The sequence below is a fragment of the Eurypyga helias genome, unplaced genomic scaffold, assembly GCF_000690775.1.
Source record: "Eurypyga helias isolate BGI_N326 unplaced genomic scaffold, ASM69077v1 scaffold11338, whole genome shotgun sequence".
Classification (NCBI taxonomy): domain Eukaryota; kingdom Metazoa; phylum Chordata; class Aves; order Eurypygiformes; family Eurypygidae; genus Eurypyga; species Eurypyga helias.
The window spans coordinates 88819-104034 of record NW_010266547.1 but is presented as its reverse complement, the minus strand read 5'-3'; the positions used below and the strand labels follow the sequence as shown (position 1 = coordinate 104034).

The window sequence follows — 15216 nt, the reverse complement described above, 5'->3', positions numbered from 1 at the left end:
TGCCAACATCACAGGTGCATTCTCTGCCGTACAGCCTAGAACCACGGAGAGGCACTGCATTTCAGCTGGGGTGGTTTACTGGTGGGCCTTATGACGTGCTTAGAACTGAAGGTACTTCAACATTGTTATTTGGCTCTGAAAGAAAGACAAATGTGTTGTTATTACCATTAGAAAACCAGTATGCAAATAAATAATATAAAAATATATTTTTCCAATGCTTAAATGGTCATTACTACTATTATTACGGTCTTTTACCACTACAAGTTAGTATTGTAGGGTAGCAGTCATATTCACTAGCTAGCAAAAAGCTTTAAGCAGACTTGTGACATTGTTAGTTAATACTTGGTTTTAATTACCGTTTAAGATAGCTCAGGCCAAACAGACTGTGTGTTAGTGCTGTGGATATACCCTGTGATAGAGTACATAAAAATAAAGACAGTTCACAGGCTGAAGACGTTATTCTTTAAATACACTAAATATGTCCCCTGAAGCATTCTTAAGGTGTGGCTATCTGTATGCATTTCATCACTCCTAGAAATTATATATTATTTTTTTAAGGGAACCAGAGAGTTAATTTGTTTTAAGTCTGGATTCAAATGGGGGTAAAGCTGACAACTTAGTAAAAACCGAGGTGCTAATTCCACTACAGAGACAGGCTAGAAATAGAAGCAGGAGTAAAAGTGTGGCTTTGAACTGCATCATATGAAAGCAGTAATGACAGGAACATTGCAAGCTTGTGTGTACCTGTGAATGCCAGGTTTTGGGTTTTTTTTTGGATGCAACTTCTGCAGTTTTTGAAGCTGTAAGCCTCTGAGGAGGCTTACAATGAAAATTTGATAAGTAATACATTATTGTGCAGTGAAGTGTTCAAATTTGCAGCTGAATCACTGCAATCTACTGTCAGCTTGTCGAGTGTAGCTCTTGCCTGGCAAGTCTGACCAACAAACGTATCTTGTTATTTCACCTAGGAGATGAAGTGAGGGAAATCATGATTTGCAATGGGAGGGAGATGTAAATCCATACTAACTCTTTCTGTACTCTTCAACTTTGAGCAAATCAGAATCTGGAAATCAACTTAATGACTTTTCTTTGTGTTTTGGCCAACTGTAATGCTAAAGTCCAAATATTCATGATATCTGGCATGCTCATGGCCACAGCTAGGTCTTAGATCAGTAAGAAAACGGTTATTTTTTCCAAGTTCTTAATTTCTGTTTTTCTAGATAAATACCATAAAACTGCAGCTTGCTGTTACTGAAAAGAACAGTCAAACCATAGTGGCTGTGTCCTGCCAAGCTGTTCTAATAAATACTGAAAATCGGATATTGTGTTTGTCAGCCAAAGATTGACAGAGTTGTTGATGAGTCTGAGTTTTTTTTCCGGTATGGATATTTATATTTTTCCAATAATGTGTTTTTCTTAGTAAGTTAGCTGGTATCTGTTCATAAAAGAATAGTAAAATTAATTCTTTTAGGCTTTATTCCCAGCCCTCTTACTATTGGAACTAGAGTGCTGTGCATGTTATTCAGGGAGCATAGTTAGTCTCGTCGTCATTCAAGAATCTACAAAACAGCAAGAAGGCTGGAGCTGCTCAGTGCTTGAGAGCTTGACATGGCTGTAGTGTTGCTGTTAGCCTGTGAGAGTTGCAGTTTGATGAAGTTCCAGCTCCAAGGGATGGCCTCTTCCCACGGCCTCTTCTGCCTGCTTCTGCTCCGGTATTCTTCTGGGTGTTGAAAGGTATTTTTCCTTGCACAGTACCTCCTAGAAATTGGGAAATATAAGATGATAAAATTAGGATGTGTGGAGCAGAACTATAAAAATGATAGTTTTTTCTAGATGTTAGGCCATTTTAAAAGCCTTGTATTTTAGAGGCAGTACACAGTCAAAATCAGAGCTGTTCAAAAGTTTTACTGCTAATGCTTTTTCCATTGGAAATCACTGTTGTGATGGAATTCGAAGCATTTTATGGGACTGTATGAATTACGCTTAGGCACTTGAGCAAAAAGATGGCAGTCACGAAGTCTGGATGGGCCTGCATAGTTTTGTGTCAGCCAGTTCAGGTGGAGTTTTGTGCCTAGGTGGAGCAAGGAGCAATTTGAAACACGAAAAGTTTTCTGAGAGTTTGAAATCGTAGTTTCAACATATTTTTACTCAAAATGGCATCTGAAATGCAGCATGTTTCGTAATCAGACTGTTTCTGAATGCGGCGCTAAGGTCTGCCCCATTATGGTTTTGGAAGCATCTCCTCAGTGACCTAACCATTGCCTGCAGCACAGCCCTTCCTGGTAGACCTTTTTTAAGTGTTAGGGCATTCTAGTGGGAACTGGGTGAAACTAAGCCTGTGTGTTGAAACTAGTCTTGTAGCTCTCGGACAAGAGAAGAATAAAGGATACACAGAGATTTAAAGTGATCCTAAATAATATTTGCTTTCTTTTAGCTGTCTCCGTAATGAGATACAGTGCATCATCGTTTGGATTTGCTGTAAGTAGAGATACAATTTATATATTCTCTACCATTTTTTTCATGAACCTTTTCTGAGTATTAAATGCTGTATTTGTTCTGATTGTACATGGCAAGGTTTGTGAAGTCGATGAGGGATTTGGAAAAAGTGTTGTTGAAGCCATACCCTGGAAAGGAGAGTAAAGATATTTCTATTATACTTTTTCAGTTTCTGACTACTGAGTCTTACACTGGTGTTAATATCAATACATATATCTGTTATCTCATAATTGGTAGATATTACCCACCAGATATGGTTTTCTTCTATAAAATCTTCTGGCTAATCAGTTCTGTTGTTGAACTTGAGCCAAGTTCTGAAGTTCCCTTCTGAACTTTGTTGTCACCCTTTTCCTATTGAAGTCTCTGGTAAAACTCCTATTGACTTTGGATGGCAGCTTCCCCTCTAGTAGTTGCTATGACTTCTCTGACTAGTAGAAGAGCAAAAAACTCCTAATGACAAGAAAAATTACTAATTGCAAACAATTTGGCTCTTACTTTCAAATTCGAAGGTTAGATTGACTCTGTTAGATTGACATGAGGATGAAAGGTCTTGCAGTGGGACAAGCCCTGGATTTCGGTGACCTGACATGTCTTCATTTAGTGGCAATGCAAACATGACCGATTGGCTGATGATACAGAATAATATGAAATCTGGATAGAATGGGATTTTGAGAAAAGTTAATATTTCCTTGCTTTGAAAAAAACCTTCAATGGCAGAAAATGAGTGAATTTGCAGGAAAAAGGGTTACTTGGCAGACATTTTCAAATTTTTTGGCTTTTTTTTTTTTTAGAGTCTTTGCACAAGAATCATGTTAGTATTAACTCTTGTGGTTCCCCAGTCGCTGATTGTGTGTTAGGTTTGGTTTTGTTTTCTTTCTTAAACTTGTCCACTGGTGATGGGTTACAAATAAAAAGTTTTCATTCTTTGACTGACTGAGCTCTGAATTGTGTCACTGTGCAATAATACATGGGAAAAATGTGAAGATCAATGTAATAAACGTAAATCCGGCTTTCATAAAATCATTTCTTTGAAGCTGCTTTATGCCAGTGCAGCGGGATAGTAAATGGATTACTGTTAGTACAGGGCACATTTAATGGCCCATGAAACAATTGACTCTGTGTCTCTTTCAGTTTGATGCTACCCTGGATGTTTTGTCATCAGCGATAGTTTTGTGGCGTTACAGCAACGCAGCTGCTGTGCATTCTGCACACAGGGAGTACATGTAAGTACACTTAATTACTTTTGGCTTTGGTAGAGGCCTGCGGAGCTTTTGCTCTCAAGCTGTGATGCTACAGATTCCAGAGCTTTGACATAAAACATTTTGTCATGTCAGCAAGTATTCTTTCCTTCTGCCAACTTACTGTTTGGTCCCAAAACATTTAGCCTTTCCTTAGGCATATCTCCCCATGATTGTGATTTTTAGTTTCTTTTTAGCCAAGGTAGTATTTGTTAGGGCTTTGAGATTTTTTTTTTTTCCTTGCAGCACCTGTATCAAATGAACTGTATTTGCAATCTGTAATGGATTTGTAAATCTCTTATTTTGCATCTTACTCCGTTATTCTTATGATATTATTATTTTTAAAAAGATGCTTGTATTATGTTTCTGCTTCCCTTAACAAGAAGGCAAAGCGCACCCCTCCTCTTTGAATGTAAATCTGCTTGTTCTGAAACCTCTCTCATGAAGTCCTTTCTACAAGAAGGGAAACCTGATGAAACTGAGCTCTTACATAACTGGTTGGATCAAGTAAACAAAAACTCCAAAAGCCACACAGAGGGGACTATAACTTGTCTTCGTAGTCCTTTCCTACAAACTAAGAAAACACTAAGCAGTATTTTATATGCATTAACTCAGGCTCATGCAACAGCTTGCCAGTGCTGTGAGTTTCTTTCTGGCAGGACTCCATACATAACAGTTTGGAATAAAAGGCCATAGAAGATTGATGTGGCACTGATTCATAAAAATAAATCCAGAAAGATGTGATTAAAATTAGTCTTCCTGAACAAATTTGGAGATCTTAACAGACATTTCCTGAGTATCTGGCTTTTGTGGGCGTCCACAGAGATTCCTGTCAACATTCAATTAACATACTTTTGAAATCTCCTTCTGCTGAGCTTTTTCAAGTGAACCTGGTGAAGTACTTTATAGAGAAAATAAATCCCAATACAAAAGAAGAATCAACATTTCCCTATGGCTAAGCCAGCAAAGTGAACAAGCAAAGCAGCAAACATATTTTCCTGCTCTTTATGTTCATTTTCAATTTGCTTTCATATAATCCCTCTGCTTTACATAAGGCTAAATTAAGTCAATGAATTACTTGCTATGCCCTCTAGTTGAAGACAGCTAAGGTTGCATGATGAGATGAGTACTGAGTGAAAGGATGTTACCATATGCTGGGAATATGAATCACTGGGTAGGCAGTCTGGTTATCCCTCCATTTCTAGAATCGGCAGGAGAATCATCATAGTACCAGCAAGTGAAGAGATGGTTTTGTCTGTAAAGGCAATTCTTACTGTGTCAAATTTTTGAAGGAGGCACATTTCTAATTTCCTGTTGCGTTTAATCAATCTCTTGCTTGAAAGACTGCATGTAATTATTTTTCCTCTATGCTGGGAAAATGTTTCATGACTCCTCCTGGCTGCTTTCTTACCTTATAAATAACCTGTGCATCATATGTGCCTATAACTACACCGGTTATTTCACAGTCCTTGTGTTCTGTGTGCCAGCGCCTCCGTGGGGAAGCCTGCTCTCAGACTGCTGGACTGTTCGGAGCAAACTCATGCAGGTGCTTTGGTCATGCTGTGCATTATTCCTGTTTCTGCGTGCCTAGCCATGCCATGGTGCAGGAGCCTGTGCAAAACTCTGGGTTTCTACAAAAGCATTATTACTGTTTATTGAGTAAGGTGTGCCAGAGTGACTGCAGTTTCGTTCTTCATTTGTAGGTCTGCCTTTCATTGATTTAAATATTTGTGTATCCTAACATACATGGCTCCTTGACAAAAGCCAAGTGGAATTGTCAATTAGTTATGTAATGCAAATTTATAAAACTTCCTGTTTCCTAAACTTGACAGCAAGAGATTCATCCAGAATCTGTTGAAATCAGTGGAAAGCCTCTCATGGAAGGGGGAACGTTAGATCCAGTCCTCACGGTTGGGCGTTGTTGAGAGAGAAAAAACAGATTGAAAAACAAAAGTCCAGAAAAAGATACAGAGAATACAGCCTGATTCATGATGGACTATGAATTAAATACTTTGAATAAAATGCTAAGATGTAAAAGAATTGTGTAATCTTACTTAAGTTGTAGCCATATGGATGTTAGAGAAGTGACATTTCATGGGCTGGTACTCAGAATGAAGAGTACAAAACTGCTTGCTGTGCCAAGTTCTGCTAAGCTGAACCAATGCCTTTCCATTTGACTTCAGGGGAATTGCAGTGCTGAAACTATCGTGAAAATTTGTCCTGCTGAGTTTAACTCACTTTAATGGGTTTCATTTTTACTAGTTTGATTGATTTCTCCAATTTTCTGCAGCCAGATGAGAAGGTATTTCCTCAGTGTGCATGTGACCAAGGTTATACAGTGTACATCTTGGTTGATTCTTATGTTAAATAAGAATCACTGCAATATATTTTTTATATATTTATATCTATTTAACATAACTGCAAAATATATTTTAACTTACCTTTGCGATTTGCCCTTATTGAAAATTCTTTGGTTTTGATGGCCTGAGGAGCTGAAGCTGTCAGGCTTTTCAAGTCTTCTATTGACGAGAATTTTTCTTTGGGAAAAAATATAACTGGTTATGTTCAAGGTATGTCTTAAATCATGATAAAACCTTTATGCTTTATTTTTAAAAACACCAAGTGGCTTTGAAAATATCATGAATATTCACCAAGATCAGGTATAAACCACTGTAAGATGATAGGCCGTATGAGACACTGCCTGATTCTGCCTAGCTGGCTCATTAATGAAAGAGTCTGTAGGAGTGGGATGCATATTTGATGTGTTTGTTACCGGTACTTTTTGGATAGTTTTGCACTTCACTGTCTTTCTGTTTTGGCAGTCAAATAAAAGAGGGTAAAAACAGTCTACTACATTTTCATGGATTGAAGGTCTTGAGGAAATACAAAAATTGGGAAGGACTGCAGATACCTGGCAAGAGAGTCAGAGTGCATATTTTGAGTGCTTGATTTGCTCAGCATGATCTGCTGGGTTGCAAGTTAGAATGCAGGAAACTTAGAGGTGCTGAGCAAATCATCAACAAAGCAATGATCAAGAAATCCAAGAAAGAAAAGGGTGCTGACATAACTTCAGAAATAATTTTGAGTATCAACAAAAGATGAAAATTTACAACCAAAGTAAAATTCTTGCAATTCCCTATTTTTCTTCATAAGAGGAAGAAGAGGAAGGAATATACTGTGATGTAGATGATAAACCAGAGGCTGTAAAAATGTAGTAGAGTGCACTTTGGGCAGTGTTTCTGCAGTGCTGTGCCGTAGAATGGCTGGGCTTGGCAGACACCCCCAGAGGTCATCAGTCCAACCCCCTGCTCAAAGCAGGTTGTCCGGTGAAGGGTCTGAATCCAGTCTTCTGTTCTGTGATTTGAACCCTGAACGATCACTGAGCCATTCCAGATGGGCAAAGAAATCTGAATGGTCCCCCTTCCTGCTTTCCATAACCAGTGTACAAATGTTATTGAATATGTTGCCCTTCAGTAGATCTTTAGCAACATAATGTCTTCTTGGGCTGATGAAGCAAATCTAACTTCTGTTGAAGGAAGAAACTGATGTGGTAACAGTGGTTTTTCATAGAATCACAGAATGGTTTGGGTTGGAAGGGGCCTTAAAGATCACCCAGTTCCAACCCCCCTGCCATGGGCAGGGACACCTTCCACTAGACCAGGTTGCTCAAAGCCTCATCCAGCCTGGCCTTGGACACTTCCAGGGATGGGGCATCCACAGCTTCTCTGGGCAACCTGTGCCAGTGCCTCACCACCCTCTCTGGGAAGAACTTCTTCCTGATATCCAATCTAAACCGCCCCACTTTCAATTTAAACCCGTTACCCCTTGTCCTGTCACTACAGGCCCTTGTGAAAAGTCCCCCCCAGCTTCATGTGCATTCACAACATATTCATGTTATATGAATACGAAATGTGAAAAGTCGTCGTGTGTCCTCCCCCCACATTCATGTGCATACATAAACATAAAAAGGTATATAGCAGTAGAAGTAATTTCTTAATGGAAGACTGAAGCATTAGGGACATGGAAAAATGTCTCATGAGAGGTTGAACTAGTAACTAGCTCTACAGGCAAAGGGCAGCTCTTTGATCTGTTAATTTCAGGGATAAAGGACTTGGAGTGCTGGAACTTCGTGTGAGGAGGAGAAAGTGAGAAATACCCCTAAAAAAGGAAAGATCAAGAAAACAGGGTAACAAGCTTTAGGCACACAGCCTTGTGAAAAAGCTGTAAAAGATGGAGCTTTATATGTGTAGTTGGTTGGAAAAATCTCAAAACTATGAACAAAGGAAACATTCCTTGTTTGATTCCCTCTGCTCAGGAAAACAGGACCTTGCTCAGGGTAAGTTAATAGAGTAAGCTGGCAGCCAGCTCAGGTCAGATGGAGAAGTGCTACTTCTCAGGCTATAAAGTAATACCCCTATTGTTACATTACAGAGCTACAATCTCCTACTCCTGTACGATGCAGCACAGGGCTGAATAGCTGCTTATCCCCGTAGGACCCATTGCTCCTAGGGTTTTTTCAGCTAATGAGTTTTGTTTGAGCTTGTATGTTCGGTATTGCAAAAACTAACTCTGTGCAGCATATTTAACGTAGTGATTCTTGACAGTTGCAGCTGGTGTTTATTATATATTATATTGTTGATGGTAGGAAGTGAAATTCTGTGCTTCCCAAGAACCAGTGTGTCAACATCTTTCTTAACCTAGTGCCAGAGTAAATAGGAAACCGTACTCATAATGAGCATGCTGAATAAAGCCAAGAGCAGAAAGCTGACATGTCTTTCTTTTAGGTGTGTGTTTTTGGGGTTTTTAATTAGTTTATTTTTATTGCATATGTCAGACTCCAGCTATTCTTTCCTTTATTGCTGTAATAAGAAAATTAAATTGTGTCATGGGCAAATAATTCTAATAAACTCGTGGCACTCTATGTTGCTGTGACATAATGCATAATGAATTGTAGATACATCCTGGGATATTTTTCTTATATTGGTGAAGCTGTCATCCAAAACACTGGCAGTAATATTGAATAAACAAGAATTACCTCGTGGCAGACAAAGGTGCAGATACCTGTCATACATCCACCTGCTGCTGAGAAAGCTTTTTGCCAGGAGAAAATGGATCTTCCTGTCCTTGGTGCAGTAGCATGTGATTCTGGAGTGCTCTTTCTTTGTGAGTGAGATGACACTTTACCTGGAACTGTAGGTGGCTCCGGTTATCTCTGTTTCTGTATTTATTTGGTATCTCTTCTCACCTTATGCTAGATTTAAACACAATGCTTCATGAATTGGGAAGAAGGTCTTTGTCTTTGCAGCTTTGGAATTAGAGGTTGTCCAAAATCTTTGCTATGTGAAGGTAACTTAGCTTCCATCTCCATGCATTATACCTTAGCTGGAGCAGCTGGATTTGATACTATCCTAATGCTGAACCCATTGGCCAAGTGAAAAATGCCTGCCCTGAGGATATGATTCTTAATAGGCTCTTAAATTATGGAGAGAATGAACCAGTATTCCCATCTATTTTGCCATCCAGAGGAGGACAAGTATAAGAGCTTAATCCAAGAATTTCTAACTCAGTTTGAGCTAAAAGCAATCTCTAAGAAAGATATTTGACTGCTCCTCAGGGATGGAGTAAATAAGAAACCTGACTCATAATGAGCATGCTGGATACAGCAATTAGAAATTTCTTACATCCTTCCCTGCTCTACCCCTACATTTAATTATGCTCACTGATAGAGATGCATGTCTTGTTTCTAATTCCTCTGTGTGTGTATATATATACACACATAGCTATACATGCATATATATATATATACATGCTGGGCATTTTATCATTGCTCAGCACTGTTGTGCCTTTTTCCTGCCTGATGAAAGAACCACCTGGTTGTTAACTGGAGTTTGCAGTTATCCGAGAACTCTAGGAATGCACTAGAGTTGCACACTATCCAAATATTCATACATATGGCTTATCTCTTACGTAGGGATAGGTAATGAATGGAGGAAGGAAGGAAGGGAACAAGGGTATTCTGACCCTTTCCTGCAACTTTTTGCACTGGGGTGAAACTTACGGCTGTGTAACAGTATGACATAGGAATTATGATATTTAAAAACATTTTATTATGCATATTAATAATATCAACAGTCGTCTTAGAATACCCAGTGACTCCAAAATTACCAGTGCACCAATCCCTTTCCTTGACCACTTGATAGCCTCCTGGGTGCATCCTCTCTGTCAGTTATCTTTTCACAGAATAAGCCTTGCATTCAGTTTCTGATTGTGAGTAACTTCTTCAGGTAAATGGGACAGTACAGCAAATAGGCATATTGGTGTTTCAAATACTGCCACGAATCCGTGGATCAAGCAGAAGGATAGAGCTTTGATGATTTTTTTTCTTTTATAACCTTCTATCTTCTTAGTCATGTGACCTTTGGAGAAGTCTGGTCAAGTGATTAGGAACCCTTACCAGTTGCTTAGTTACCTTCCCTCTGGAATTTAGACTTAAGTAAACAGCAATAATAAAATCATCTGTACCGCTGTGTGTATGGTAAGTAGACACCCACGCTGAAGTGAATACACCTGAAAGAACTGCCCTCTGCTGTGGTGTTGCCTTTGTCAGCATGGGTACCTTACAGACAAACACTCCTTCTCCTGCTCTTCACTTTCTGGTGCATTTACTTTTTGAAAGACGGGGAAAATCAGATATGTACATGGTATCTTTCCTCCGTTGCTAGGGAAAAGTGCAGTATGGCTTCATGAAATGGTATCTTACTGCTTTGCACTGTTACCTCTTTGAATTGCAAATCTACTTTTGCTCTACAGTCCCTTGTCCGGTTGATTATGGCCTAGTTCACAACACTCCAGAGGCTTTCATCCCACCAGTGATTTTTGCTATGAGGGTGATCATTGGAATTTCCCTTTATTACTTTATTATTGCCCTATACAGATCTTGTAAAGAGACATCACCTTCACCACCTCCTGTAGGACCGTGTCTGCTGGTAAAGGAAGTGTCTGTGTGTCTGCTGGCCAAATGTGGGGAGTTTGTGTAAAGCCTTCTTTCTTGGTGAGAAAATGTGATGACAGGTGGGACCCTAAGATAGAGGGAGCCTCTCCTTCCAAATTGATCAAAACACCTTTTTCTCTCTTGCTTATGTTCAGATGACACAACTTGAGAATATTTACTCCAGGGTTTGGTCACGGGGAACCTTACTGAAGTCATATTGCATGTATGTGTATTACATTTATATATGCAACATGGGGACCATGACGTACCCCGCTCTTGCACCCAAAGCTGAAATGAATTAGAAACCTCCTTTCATGGAAGGAGATGGCTATCATACTGCCAGGCTGGGTCTGGCTCTGCTTTTTTTCCCTCTGGTTCACAATAAGAGACTGTACAGTGCTATATGGTTGCAGAGTGTATTCTCTCGTGGTTTAAAAGCCCCAGAATTAAAATCCCTAATTTTCGGTCATAGCACTGTATTTAAATTTTCATGTGCAGATTGGCTCTGCTGTACTGATTTGCCCAACTAAATGAGCACTGTCTATTTAGGTAGTGTTGAATGAAAATAATCCTCTCAATTCAGACCCAACATATCAGTCACATTGAAAAAACTGTGGATAATTTTATCTATGCCATACATACGAAAGAGACTTGAAGCACAGATGGCAAAATCCACACCTACCCACAGTTCAGGGCAAACCTCTGTGGCTGGAGGGAAAACTCTTTTGTGATGAGTGAATGGAATAGCTAAGTGATCTGGAAAAATTCAGATACATGGAGATAGCCTACAAACTGCAAAGAGCTAGGAAACTACCTCTGCAGCTCTTGTTTAGCTCTCAGCTGCCATGAGATGGTCCCCTTGTGGCATAGGCATATCTTTCCTACCCAGCAGAGCACAGTTTGCAAAGTAAGTGTTCACCTATGCTTGGATATCTGCTTTATAGAATCATGGAATCACAGAGTAGTTTGGGTTGGAAGGGACCTTAAAAATCGTCCAGTTCCAACCCCCCTGCCATGGGCAGGGACACCTTCCACTAGACCAGGTTGCTCAAAGCCTCATCCAGCCTGGCCTTGAAGACATCCAGGGATGGGGCATCCACAGCTTCTCTGGGCAACCTGTTCCAGTGCCTCACCACCCTCTGTGGGAAGAACTTCTTCCTGATATCTCATCTAACCCTCCCCACTTTCAATTTAAACCCGTTACCCCTTGTCCTGTCACTACAGGCCCTTGTAAAAAGTCCCTCCCAGCTTCCTTGTAGCCCCTTCAGGTACTGGAAGGCTGCAATAAGGTCTCCCCGGAGCCTTCTCTTCTCCAGGCTGAACAAGCCCAACTCTCTCAGCCTGTCCCCATAGCAGAGGTGCTCCAGCCCTCGGAGCATCTTCGTGGCCTCCTCTGGGCTCACTCCAACTGGTCTGTATCCTTCTGATGTTGAGGCTCCACAGCTGGATGCAGCACTGGGTCTCACCAGAGGAGAAGGGGAATATCTCTCCCTCGACCTGCTGGCCACACTAGGAGTAGAAATAGGAGGAGAAATACAGTTTATTTTAACCACACTGAGAATTTCTAAACCATTCATTCTTCTGAAATATTCAGCTGAAATAGTACATCCAGGTAGAGTGCTGGATACAAGTTTTAGAGGTGCTTCATTAGGCTTAGTAAACGGCATAATTTCTCCATGAATCCATTATCCCATATTCAGGCAAAAGGGAAACAATCATAAACTTTGCTCTTACCCAGGCAGAAATGCATGTATGCACACATTTATGCACGCACACACACAAAATCCTCACGCGTAAAATTTATATTAAATATGAAATAGCAAATGTATATATTTATACATTTTAAAATCTGTTTCTAAAAGTGTGGCATCTGTAGACTTGGCAATGATTTTACTGGAGCTAGATCCAAAATCCATTTAATTTATGAAAGCCTTTCCTTTTCTGTCACTGGTACTTGATTAGGTGGTATTTGTCTATATTGCCTAGGACTGACACAGGGATATGCTGGTGTTCTGTGCTGGAATTTGATGATCACCGAAATCACAGAAATTCTTAAAAGGCTTTAGTTTCCAGGTTCAGGGGAATGACTGAGTCTCCGATCACCTGCTACAAGGCCAGGATCTGTGATCTTCATAGGCTGGGAGGGTAATTAAAAGGCAGATGTACTGTAAGTGCAACTGTGCAGTCTGTGCAGACCAGGAACTAGAAAATAGGTTGTAAGATTTTTCAAAATATCTGTGTTGCTGAAATGTCTGTTAGCTTTTGCTGGCAAATATTTAATACCTGGAGCATCAGATTATTTATGGAACTGTTGTGCCAGTTCAGCTGCAGGATTTTAAATAGCCTGTTCTGCAGCGATGAGTTGAACTCCTGAGGATGATAAAAGTTTTAGAACACCTATAATGTTTTCAACATGAAACGGATCCCTAGCATAGCTAATCTGAGCCTCAGATGTAAACAGCATTTCCACTTCATGTTCTTTTAAGAAGAGGTTAAACCATGTGATAATACAGTATAATTTTTAATATAATTGAGAAATCGTTTTTTCAGTGATAATTTGGACTATTAGTTGAATCTCTTTGTTTTGTAATCTGTTTATTTTTTTTCTTACGGTGAGAAAAAAGAGTAGCTGCAACAGTGCTGGCAGGTGGACGTGGATTACGGAACATGTGTGATGAACACTGAGCCCAGTTTGTTCCTTTTAAATTGCATCTTAAAGTGATTCTATTCCCTCTTCACCCAGCAACAGGCAGGTGTAAATACTCTGAACAGCTGTGATTCCATACAGCATGGTGTCCAGGCCTTCCTCGGTAACTAAACCTGATCACAGATAAGCTACACTGCAAGCATAAATAAACAATATAACTGTGTAATTGAACACAAAGAGGCTTAAGATTAGCAGCAGAGCGTGACAAAGAAGCAGGAATCTCAAGACTGAGGCTGATCTTGCATCTTTTGTCTATGTATTACAGTAGTATGCCACCGTGGTTAGTAATAGTTCTTCTAGTAAGCCTTTTAATGGGTTTAAGAGGCAGTTTTAACAGTCTTCATGGTTCTGGATGTCACCCTAATGCAAAACGTGGTGAGAATTATCTCAGCAATATTGCAGAATGGGTAGCAAAGAAGAAAAATGTTAGAGAACAGCTGCATTTTAATTTTAATGCCTCTTTTTAAAATACTGGGCAGCAGAGCTGTGCTTGTGGCACAGTGTGCAGGAGGCTGAGCAGGCCCCTTCCTACCATGGAGATAGGGTACCCAGCCACAGGGGTGTCACCATCGCCTGCCTGTGCCGTGGCTGTTGCTGTGCAGGCAGACATGAACAGAACACTTCCAACAACAGAACAAACACTTTCAGCCCATTCTTTCTGGAACATTCTCTAACTTACTCCCTTCCCATATTCTTTGTCCACTCACTTAGAACTAAGTCTTCTTCCATTTTTCTACCCTGCTCCATTTCATTCCTATCAGCCCCACCAGTTTGGCACCAGAAAATAATTTCTTGTTGACCAAAAATTGAGCTTTTTGCTCCCAAGTTCTCACCCTTTGAGTATCAGCATTCACACTTGAGAAATCTTGGGCTGGCTGTGACTGGAATTTTATACTTGGCTTCTGCAATCAGTCTATGAGAGCTACCATAATACAGTTATTAAATGAAAGGAGGCCTAGCTTTGTTTAAACAGGCTGACTGACTCTTCTAGAAGAAATGTGGTGCAGATTATTGCAAGCTCCAAGTTACTAATGAAAGAGCATTCTCAGAATGTAATTTGTATTTGGTTACGGGAAGAAAGAAGGAAGACAAGTACCAGCAAAGTGAAGAGACACAGAAGTGTTCCTGTCACGTGGCTAGACACAGAAGACCATAGAGAAAAATTTATAGAGAGAGACAGATTTTAAAAGTGAATGAACACTGTATGCTCAGAAATGTTTTCCCTAACTCCTGATACAGCAAAAACCTCTTGGGCAATTGCCTTGCGTGTTGTGCCATACGACTTCCCCTGAATGATTCCACACATCACATTCACTCTGTCACCCACTAATACAAAAATCCTTTCAAATCATAGGAAAACAGGAATTAACACATTCATAGTTTTTCTTAAATTGGTTACTTTTCAAATTTAATATTTTTCTTACTTAAACTCCAGAGGTTTCATTAGTGAGTTTATGCAGAGATTAAGTCCTATATCCATCATAAAACTGATTTGCTCAGCTTTGCTGAAAAAGCTCCCATTACTCCTGGGCTTAGAGCTCATACTGCTCTGATCGGCCTGCAGCTCATTTTAATGCTAAGTTACAGTTCCTTCCAAAGTAAGAGTTTTAACACTACCCCTTCACTCCAGCGGTGAAAACAGCCTGTAGAGATGTTAACATTTCCTTTCCTGTGGGCTGTTAGCAGCCATTAGTGCTGAAAGATCTTGACAAGGCCTGCAGAGATAAAGATTTTTGTGAATAAAAATTCATAGGATAATTCGGGTTGGAAGGGGCCTCGGGAGG

The 15216-nt window shown here is 40.0% G+C and overlaps 1 protein-coding gene across 1 annotated transcript in view; it reads left to right on the top strand.

Moving 5' to 3' along the window:
* Window positions 1–2434: 2434 nt before the first annotated feature.
* Window positions 2435–15216, top strand: part of TMEM163 (transmembrane protein 163) — a gene marked incomplete at its 5' end in the record, with an annotated part of 40648 nt that continues 27866 nt past the window's right edge. The window contains 2 exons of the mRNA XM_010157149.1: window positions 2435–2478; window positions 3628–3719. Coding sequence (XP_010155451.1) covers window positions 2435–2478; window positions 3628–3719 — 136 coding nt within the window. The remainder of the gene's footprint in view (window positions 2479–3627; window positions 3720–15216) is intronic.